This window comes from Cajanus cajan, chromosome 6 (genome assembly GCF_000230855.2).
Source record: "Cajanus cajan strain Asha chromosome 6, NIPB_CcT2T_4, whole genome shotgun sequence".
NCBI classification, from domain to species: domain Eukaryota; kingdom Viridiplantae; phylum Streptophyta; class Magnoliopsida; order Fabales; family Fabaceae; genus Cajanus; species Cajanus cajan.
Window position 1 is genome coordinate 56,171,809 of NC_138522.1, and position 10,904 is coordinate 56,182,712.

General features: G+C 43.0%; 1 protein-coding gene across 1 annotated transcript; it reads right to left on the minus strand.

Moving 5' to 3' along the window:
* Positions 1-4,608: 4,608 nt before the first annotated feature.
* LOC145958783 (uncharacterized) lies at positions 4,609-5,085 on the minus strand. The gene has a single exon (XM_083076326.1). It carries the CDS (start codon positions 5,083-5,085, stop codon positions 4,609-4,611), a length of 477 nt encoding a protein of 158 aa, XP_082932452.1.
* Between the last annotated feature and the right edge of the window lie 5,819 nt (positions 5,086-10,904).

Genomic DNA, 10,904 nt, shown 5'->3' on the forward strand with positions numbered 1-10,904 from the left:
ATTAGTGTTTCTTTAGGGACCTGGGCGTTTGTCTTCCTTTCACTCAGTTTGAGTGTGATTTCTTTAACTACATCAACGCGGCTCCTTGCCAGCTACACCCCAATAGCTGGGGTTTTTTGAGGGCGTTTCAAGTCCTATGTGCGGTCCTAGGGTTAGAGTTGTCCCTTCGCGTTTTCCTTCACTTTTATCAGTTGAAGCTGGGTGTTCCGCCTTATGGCGTTCTTTCTTTGAACGGCAGTAAAGAGGGGGGTTTATTCACACTTTACTCCCAGTCTTATAAAAATTTCAAAACCGAGTTATTCCGGGTTGCCCTCGTGGACGTTGACCCTTTAGAGGATGGGGGCTTCTACTTCGGTGGATTGCCGAAGTTCCCTTTCTACTGGTGCCCCAAACCGTTTAGGTTCCACGGGGTGGACCCTTCGCAATTGACGGCCTCGGAGGCTGCCGCCATTGGGAATCTTTTGGCACTTCCTCGCCCGTTGGACTGCAAGTTGATCTTGTCGCTGGCGAACTCGGCGCATAGGGAGAGGGGCCTCGAGGGTGAGTATCTTATGTTTTGGTAGCTTGTTGAGGTTTGTGTAATTCTTCTTTGCTGATGTGCCCTATTTTCTGTCTGCAGGCATTATAGGGGAGGATTTGTGGCTTGAACTGAAGCACTGCTTCAACGTGACCGAGCTCGAGGTCTCCGAGCCTCCAGGGGAGGAGGTTTCCCCCCTAAAAGTGAACCGGAAAAGAAAGAGGGGCGGGAGAGAGGTCGGGGGGACCTCTGCCCCTCGTGGAATAGGGGAGGTTGCCTCCGTGGCTGCTGAAGCCGGCGTGGTGGACCTTGCTGGAAGTCTGCCGTCGGAGGGGGTCGTTCGTGTGGCCGCCGAAGAGGTGGCGTCGGCTGTTGAGCCTATCGCTCAGCCTGGCGAGGTGCTGGCCCAAGCTGCTGAGCGAGTTGTCCAGGCCGCCGCGGTGAGTATTTTTCTTTTCTTAGTCTTGTTTCTATTTTCTTCATTTTATGTTGTTTTTCTACATTTTGACTTGAGGTTGTTTCCTGTAGGCAGGGGATGTTGTCGAGGAAGTGGTCCTTGTTGTCGGGCGGGCCACCTCGGCTGTTGAGGAGGCGATCCGGGGTGCTGTACATGCTGCTCCGGTTGGCGACGTAAGCGGTTGGCCCTTCTGTGGCATTGTCGTTTTACCCTTCTGTTTACCTTTTATTCTCAGAAGAGTGTCCTTGTTTCTTGCAGGCGAGGAACGACACCGGGGTCTCGGGCCCTCCGAGTTCAGGGGTGTCGGAAGGGAATCCCTCCGTGGTCGCCTAGGGGGTACCTGCGTCTACTTCTGCCGAGGCTCGCAGGGAGGGGCCGAGCTCCGGGTTTCCCACCCCTGGTCCAGTGCCAAAGTCGAAGCGACCGTATCTTGCGTACCGCTATGTGCAAGAGGGCGCGCCATGCGGTTAGAGCATTTGAGCGCATCGGACGAGGTCGACTCTCTGTGGAGCGCCGCGGTGACTCTGGAGAAGTTTTTCCCAAAGGGGTCACTGAGCACGGCTGATCAGGCGATGATTGAGTCGGCCGGGCCGATGGGGAGTTTCGATGCCGCCCAGATCTTCCTACAGAGAGGCACGACCATTGTGGATTACTGGAAACACAAGTGGTCGAGGTAGCAGGAGGACATGGCGAAGTTGAGGAGTCTTATTCAGCCTCTGAAGGATGAAAATAGAGTCCTGAGGGAGGAGAACGGGGTTCTGACTGCCTCCCTTGGCGAAGCAAAGATGCAGGGAGCCGAGCTCCAGGCGGCGAGGGGGGCCTCGCCAAGGCCCAGAAGTCATTGGAGATCGCCTTGCGCTCCAATGAAAACTATGTCTCCCGAGTGGGTGAGTTGCGGGGGCTTGTTACCTCGTCCCAAGGTGAGGTGATGTCTTCTCGGGAGCAGGTTCGCTCTTTGGAAGATGAGGTCGCATTTTTGAAGAGCGAACTGGTGTCGGTGACCGAGGAGCGTCTTCGCGATGAGGTCATTATTGGTAGCAAAGAGGAGGAGATTGTTGCCCATAGAGTAGACCTTTCGTCGTTGGAGGCCGAGAAGGCGGCGCTAGAGAGGAGACTTGAGGAGGTAGAGCGCTCCATCGTGGTGGAGCATAAGAGGGGCTTCCTCAAGGCTGCTCGCCAGGCCAGGCTCCTTGCGCTGGGGTTTGACTTCTCTGGCATGCACGTGGAGAAGGTCGTTCGCTTTGGGAGGCTGGTCAAGGAGGATGATGTCGAGGACAGCTCCAGCGAGAATGCCTATGTGTAGGTCGTTTTTTGTAATAGTTTAGTTTTCCTGTTTTCTCTTTACTTTCCTTTGAGTTCATGTATTGAACTTGGAAGGCATAGCTCTGTATATACGTATTTTGTTTTGTTTATTTGCACTTGGTTTTTTCTGTTTTGCGCATTTTGAGACACGTCTGGTGTCTGTTGTGTGTTTTTATGGATCCGAGGTGGTCATGCCGGGGTTAGACCTCGACCTCAGTTTTTCATAAATGAATCTTTTCGGGGGGTTCGAATCCGACCTAAGGTTCGGATTCGACCTCGAATTAAAGTGAGCTGAGTTGTACGAAAGTTCGGATTAGGCCTTGTATTTTTGTTGAGTGACACGTTGGGAAGGTTCGGGCTCGACCTTAATCATACCGAGGTTCGAACTTGACCTCGGATTAACGTTTTAGGGTTCGCACTCGACCTCGAATTTGTGTAAAGCGTGTTAGGGTTCGTATTGGACCCTACATCAGAGTAAAATGAATCCTGCCAAAGTTCAGACTCGACTTCGGACGGGCGTTTCTAGGGTTCGTTCTCGACCTCGAATTTGTGTAAAGCATGTTGGGGTTCGTATTCGACCCTAAGTCGGTGTAGAATGGATCATGCCGAGGTTCGGACTCGACCTCGGACGTTCGTATCGAAGGTTCGTTCTCGACCTCAAAATTAGAGTAATATGTGCTTCATAAAGGTTCAAATTCGACCTCGGATAAGTAGTTCGTACTCGACCTCAGATTTAGAGTAATATGTGTTTTATCAAGGTTCGGATTCGACCTCGGATAAGTGTGTTAAACGTAGGGCATTTTGTAGTAAAACGATGAAGGTAAAAGAGTGTGAATAAAAGGGAATGAGTTATCTTATTGATGGAAATATGTGTCTCGTTAAAAACCCTCTCAGCCAAAACCCATTTTCTTGTTTTTTGGGATAAAAGACTGAGGTGGGAAAAGAGTGCATAGCTCATTCATACAAAATTCAGCTGAAGTAAAACTTGAGATGCGTAGCATTCCATGTCCGCGGTATGGGCTTCCCGCTGAGTTCTTCCAGCCTATACGCTCCATTTTCCAAGTCTTCTGTAACTCGGAATGGGTCACCCCAAGTAGGTGCAAGCTTTCCATCCGACGTGTCCTTTCGAGCTTCGCCTAGCAATCGCCAGACCAAGTCACCAGTCCGGAAAGAACGAGGTCGTACTCGGGTGTTGTATCTTCGGTAAGCTCGGAGTTTGCATGCTTCTTCGTGGATTTGAGCTTTGTCTCTAAGCTCGTCCACCAAGTCGAGGTCAGCTGCCAACTCTTGAGCGTTCTGCTCGGTATCGAAAACCTGCCGTCGGTGGGATGTCTCTCTGACTTCTACTGGGATCATTGCATCGACTCCATAAGTTAGCCTGTAGGGTGTTTCTTGCGTGGTTGATTGGGGGGTGCAATGATACGCCCAGAGGATGCTGGGAAGTTCGTCGGGCCACTGTCCCTTGGCGTTTCCCAGCCGTTTCTTGAGTTCCCAGAGGATGACTTTGTTGGTTGCTTCGGTTTGGCCGTTGGTTTGGGGGTGTTCCACCGAGGTCGGGAGATGCTTGATACCTGGCTCTCGGAGGAAGTCCTCGAATCCCTGCGCGATGAACTGTCGGTCGTTATCGGTTACGAGAGTGTGAGGGATTCCGAACCTGCAAATGATGTTCTTCCATGTGAATTTTTGCACGTTCTCAGTTGTAATTTTGGCGAGTGGACATGCTTCAATCCACTTGGTGAAATAATCGATTGCCACCAGGAGGAATTTTAGTTGACCTTTCGCAGGGGGGAATGGTCCGAGAATGTCCATTCCCCACTGAAAAAGGTCATGCCGACATCATGCGGTGGAGAGTTTCAGGTGGTTGCCAGTGTGTGTCGCCGAATTGCTGGCACTCTTTACATTTTTTAATATAGCTTTGGCAGTCCGACTTCAGAGTGGGCCAGTAGTACCCAGCTTGGAGTACCCTGGTCGCCATTGAGCGCGCCCCGGAGTGCATGCCGCATATCCCCTGGTGAATTTCCCTGATGACATAGGTTGCCTGAGACGCGGTCAAGCATTTGAGTAGTGGAGAAGAAACTCCACGTGTGAATAACTCATCTCTGATGATGATAAACTTAGCTGATCTCATCCTTATCTTCCGAGCTTCGTCTTTGGCCTCGGGCAGGGTTCCTTCTTTCAAGTAGTTCCAGATGCCTGCCATCCATCCCAGGTCTTCATTGTCACTGACGTTGATGACTTTGTCGTCTAAGCTGGGTGAGTGCAAGGTTTCCTGAATGATGGTTCGGTGCTGTCCAGGCCTTTTGGTGCTGGCGAGCTTTGATAAGAGGTCAGCTCAGGTGTTTTGTTCTCGCGGCACATGCTTTATGGTGAATTCGTCGAAGGACGAGATCTGGTGGGACGCAGTGTGAAAGTACTGCTGCAACAGAGTGTCTTTTGCTTGGTACGTTCCGCTGAGCTGCTCCACCATGAGTTTTGAGTCGCTGTTGCAACTCACCTTTCGGGCTCCGAGGTCGCGGGCTAGCCTTAATCCCGCGAGAAGTGCCTCGTACTCCGCCTGGTTGTTGGTCACTTTGAAGCCAAACTTAAGGGATTGTTCCAGAGTGACTTGGTTTGGTCCCTCCAATATGATGCCTGCACCACCACCCTTAGAGTTGGAGGATCCGTCCACATGTAAGGTCCACACCTGAGGTTCCTCGGCAGTAGTAGGTGTGAGCTCGGCTACGAAGTCGGCCAGGCACTGGGCTTTCAGGGGCCCGCGACTTTCATACTGGATGCCGAACTCAGACAATTCTACTGACCACGCAATCATCCGTCCGACGAGCTCGGGCTTTCACAGAATTTGCTTGATGGGGTAGTCGGTTTTGACTTCCACCTGGTGACTCTGGAAGTAGGGTCGGAGACGCCGAGCTGCGATGACGAGTGCTAGTGCCAGCTTCTCGATCATCTGGTATCGCTTCTCCGCATCTTGGAGGACTCGACTGATGAAATAGATTGGTGTCTGTACTTTCTGGTGCTCTTGTACTATTACTACGTTGATAGCGCCTTCTACTACGGCCAAGTAAAGGAGGAGGTCGGTTTTGTGATCCGGCCTCTGTAGGATCGGCGGGGTTGTGAGGAAGGTTTTGAAGCTTCGGAAAGCTTCTTCGCACCGATCCGTCCATTGGAAGTCTTTTGGTTTTCGTAGCAGGGTGAAAATGGGCCCTGCCTTTTCCGCGAGTTTGGGGATGAAACGGGATAATGAGACCAGCCGTCCAGCTAGGCGTTGGACCTCTTTCACCGTTTGTGGGCTTTGCATTTGTATGATTGCTTTACACTTCTCGGGATTGGCCTCAATTCCTCTGCTAGTGATCATGAAGCCGAGGAACTTGCCTCCCTAGACGCCGAAGACACATTTCTCCGGGTTGAGGCGCATGTTGTGCTTCCTGACCTGGGCGAATACTTCGGCGAGGTCGGTAGCATGGTCTGCTGCTGAGGTGGTCTTGACTACCATGTCGTCGACGTAGACTTCCATGTTCCTCCCGATCTGTTGTTGGAAAACCTTATCCATCAGTCGCTGGTAGGTTGCGCCTGCATTTTTGAGGCCGAAGGGCATCACCCGGTAGCAGTAGTTGGCGTGGTCGGTGATGAAGGATGTATGCACTTCGTCAGGTGGGGGCATCATTATCTGGTTGTACCCGGAGTAGGCATCGAGGAAGCTGAGGAGGGCGTGTCTGGAGGCTCCATCGACCAACCTGTCAATGCTCGGCAAGGGGTATGAGTCCTTGGGGCATGCTTTATTCAAATCGGTGTAGTCGACGCACATCCGCCACTTCCCCGAGTTCTTCTTTACCAGGACCACGTTCGCCAGCCATGTGGTGTACCTAACCTCACGGATGAAGCCAACATTCAGCAGTTTCTGCGTTTCGGCGACGATGGCCTCCCGCCTCTCGCCGCCTACCTTCCTCTTCCACTAGGCGACTGGTTTTTCCTCCTTGTGTATTGCTAGCTTGTGGCAGATGAGATCAGCGTCTATGCCCGGCATATCAACGTTGGACCAGGCGAAGAGGTCAGCGTTTTTGAGGATTTCCGCTTCGAGTTGCTGTCGTAACTCTGGGGTCAATTGTCTGCTGATCTTCGTGGATTGCCCGGGGAGTTTCCCGATCTGAAGGTCATCGAGCTCGTCAACGGGGCTAGGCTGTTCGTCGTGAGAGTCGGATCTTGGATCGAGATGATGATTTCTTCATGGTTGGCGTGAGCCACGGAGGTGGGGTCGCTCTTGCACTGTTCACCGAGTGAGGCGATTTCCAGGCTTTCGGTGTAGCATTGCCGTGCCGTCTTCTGGTTCTCCTTGACAGAGATAATTTTCCCATCATGCCCTGGGAATTTCATGGTGAGGTGTGGGGTGGGTACCACCGCTCCGAGCTGGTTCAAGGTTGGCCTCCCGATGATGATGTTATAGGAGGTGTCGGCTTCCACAAGGAGGTATCGAACCATGATCCGTCTTGTATCCGGAGGTGCTCCGAAAGTTGTCAGTAGGTCCACGTACCCCCGCGTGTGAACGCTTCTTCCTGCAAAACCGACTAGGGGCTCTGTGTGAGGTTGTATGAGAGAGTGGGGGACGTCTAACCTGAGGAACGTTGGCCAATACAGGATGTCGGCCGAGCTCCCTTGGTCGATCAGCGTTTTGTGAACATCCCAATTGGCTAACGCTACGGCTATAACCATGGGATCGTCCTGGTTGGGGTTGACTCCGGCATAGTCATCATTTGTGAAAGCAATCGTCGGTGCACTTTGGTGCAAAGCTGAGGTAGTTAAGTGTATGTGGTTGACGTTGCGCAGGTGTCTTTTCCGGGCCGAGCTGTTGGCGCCCCCTCCTGCGAAACCACTCGCGATTGTACTGATTACTCCCTGTAGGGGAGTTGGTCCTTTTTCCTGGCTTACCTCGGCTCGCATTGCTCCGCCGGGGTTGAGTTGGGAGGCAGAGGGTTGTTCCGTGCGAGCTCCTGAATCATGACCTCTGTCTTGTCTTTGTCCTTTTCCTCGACCTTGGTCGGGGAGAGTGGAGTGTTCCTCTTCCTCATTACGGTTGTTTGTATGAGGGGGGTGATCAGAGTGTCGCCGCGGGAGTTGAGCGCGAATCCTTTTGTTTTCCGTGCGTAGAGTCGCTAGGTCAGCCTCATTGGCGGTCCGCATCGCGACTAGGTCAGTTTCGTGCTTGGCACGCATACTTTGTAGATCTGCGGCGTGTTGTTGTCGCATCTGTTCGACCTTCTCGATTAGTTGTCTTAATGCTGCTTCATTTTCCATGTTAGTGGTGTGATCTAGGTCGTCTGTTACGCGTCTGCTATGGCTTCCGGTGAAAACCACAAGCGTGGCCGATAAGAGCTATCTTGATCGGCCCCACGGTGGGCGCCAAATGTTCCTACCGGAAATCTGCTGTAGAGCTGATCCGCCAGGTAAGATCGGTGAGCCCCCTTCACTGGTACGTTTGTGTTCCAAGATGGTGGTGGTACCTGCAAAAGAGATTCCGATGCTAAAGTTAGTGTTTGTGGGAGTATCAGTCTCGTATAAGTAATGCATGTACCTTAGTGTGAATTAGGGTTGCTTTGGGCCCTAGGCCTGAGATAAGATATGATAAAATTAGATGATAGATCTCGTCTGGAGCGAGATTCCTTGAGATCAGTTATGATCTACTTAAATGCCGAGCTGACATCGCGTAGCGCGTGCCTGAGGTCATCTTGCGCTGTGGTGCCGAGCTCCCGAGCTCGGAGCTCGGCTTCGCAGTACGGACAGTACAATTGGTAACATAAGGGACTAAACAATAGTTTTAAAAATAGACTAAAAATAACGATTTTAAATTTAAGAGACCAAAAACAAATTCGTTTTAAATTTGAGAGACTAAAAACATATTTAAACTTTAAAATAAATAGTTAATTTAATTCCTAAAATTATAATTCACCGTTGTTTTAGTATGAGTTTAACGAAATAAAAAAAAATCTTAAATTGTATTTTTGTCACTCATTCTAGTTTTTTGGTCAAGCATATATACATGAGATATCAAGTATCTAAATGACAAAGTGTTACGTGAGTGTCTTTATGTGGTATACAAGTGTCATTTGAATGCAATGTGATATTATTTTATTCATTAAAATTACAACTCAATATTATTTTAATCTCGAGATGTTATTAAAATTTTGTTTTCATTGAATAATTGACTTTAATATTTATATAATAAAATTAATAATTTAATATTGTCAACAGAATGAGAAATATATTAAAATCATGATATAAAATGAGTATTTAACATTGCGTTTTTATTTTAAGTATGTTATATCTCATTTTTCTAATTATTAATTTTTATTCTTTTATTCATTTTATTTAAATAAATAAAAATTATAACTTCTCTATATTTTATCTTATTGTATAATTAATTCAATTATCAATTTATTTTGATTTTTCTCTATTCTAAAAAATTTATTATTTTTACCTCTTAAAATCTTCAGAGTTTATTATATCTTATATTTGATTTTGAATAATTGTAAAATAAATAATTAAATTGATATTTTTTTTATAAGAAGACTAATATATTTGACAACATAATATAAAAGTGATACTTGGTATTTATTCTCATTTTGAGTTTTTTTTGGTTATATATTTTTATAATATAAATATTTAAAATAAATACTTTTCTATATTACACTTTTAGAGTACAATATTAATTTTATAACTTCTTTGAAATTCAAGATCCAAGTAATGAAATTTAAAGTATATTTGATTTGAATAATTGTAAAATAAATGATTAAACTAATATTTTTTTTATGAGAATACTAATATATTTGACAACATAATATAAAAAGTGATACTTAGTCTTTGTTCTCATTTTGAGATTTTAATTTTTAATTTTTTAGTTATCTATTTTTATATTTATATAATATATAAATATTTAAAATAAATACTTCACTAAATTACACTTTTAGAGTGCAATATTAATTTTATAAGTTCTTTGAAATACAAGATCAAAATCATGAATTTTAAAGTAAAGAAACGAAAATTAGTTTTAGTAAAAAGCTAAAGAGAGAATGCAAAAGTATTTACCTACTTTAAATAGCATGATAAAATATTTTAATCAAGAGATAAATATGCTCCTGTTTATCAAGAGAGATAAATATGCTTTAACTTTAAGTCTCTATTAATATGTTTCTGTTTTGTTTTAATTTTTTTAATTTTTTTTGTTCGACCTTAGATATTTGATATTTTTGTAGTCCTATATTAACTCTAATTAGTTTATTATTCACATAAATAAATAAATAAATAAAATTAAAATAATTAAAGTAAAAATGATATATTATAAATTAAGACAATTAGATTATTTTTAGTTATATAACTTAAGTAATTTTTTATTAATTTATAAAAACAAGATAATTACATATAATTTTTTTATTTTTAATTTTAATATAATATGAGCATTGATTTTTAATTATTTTAATTCACTATTTTATTTTTAATATTAATATTTTTAACATATATATATAGACACTTTATTTTTTATATTCTTTTTTGTATTTAAAGGCAAAATCATTGTTTTTAATACATTAAAATAAGTTATATTATAATTAGTAAAATTAGTGAATTGAAATGTAAAAATAACATTAAAACTTAAAAGCATCGTATTAAAAAGAAATAAAAATAACTACTTATAATATATTTAAAATAAATTAGAACACAAAATTATATATAATTATAAATTTATATAAAATAATAAATATATTATTTAATTAAATTATTCACCTAAAAATAATTTAATTACATTATTTGTATTTTTGTTAACTTAATTATCTTAATATTTTTATTTTATTAATGATGTCAACACCAAATAATTAATTTAATAATAAAAATTAAAAAATAACATATCTAAAAATAATAAAGATTTAAAAGTGACAATTTCTTAAGAAACTTAAAAATAATGTTAAGAAATACTTTAAATATATTTGAGTATTTAATTAATTAATAATGTAAAATTATTGTATCAAATTAAACACTCAATTATAATATTATCAATTTGATATTTTAAATTTAAATTTTATCTATATTAAAATAATATTTAATTAGCTTTCACCAACGAAATCATGTTGATAGAAAAATAAAACATTATTATAACATATCAAAATTAGACTAACTTTTTTTTTTGAAGGGAAAATTAGGCTAACTTAATTTTACTTACTTAAGAAATTTAATGCGCTTGCCCACCTACCTACAAAACAACAATTATTATGTCTTGAATTGCCCTGCAAAGTGCATAACGAAAATGACAAATTGAACAGAATAATAAACATGACGACATTGACACGCTCATCCTTATCCTTATCATGCACCAAACTAGCAACTAAATATATCATTTGTAATTCAGATCAATAAAATTAATTAAACTTAACTAATTTTTTAATCAAAACTTTAACATTCTTTGAGTTGGTAAGAATATCCATAATTCATATTTTGGTTGACATTAAAAATATTTTTAAATACCTACAATAATAAGAAGAAGAAAAATAAGAAGAAAAATAATAATAATAATAATAATAATTATTATTATTATTATTATTATTATTATTATTTTATGATTCACACAATATTTTAAAATTAATGATGAAA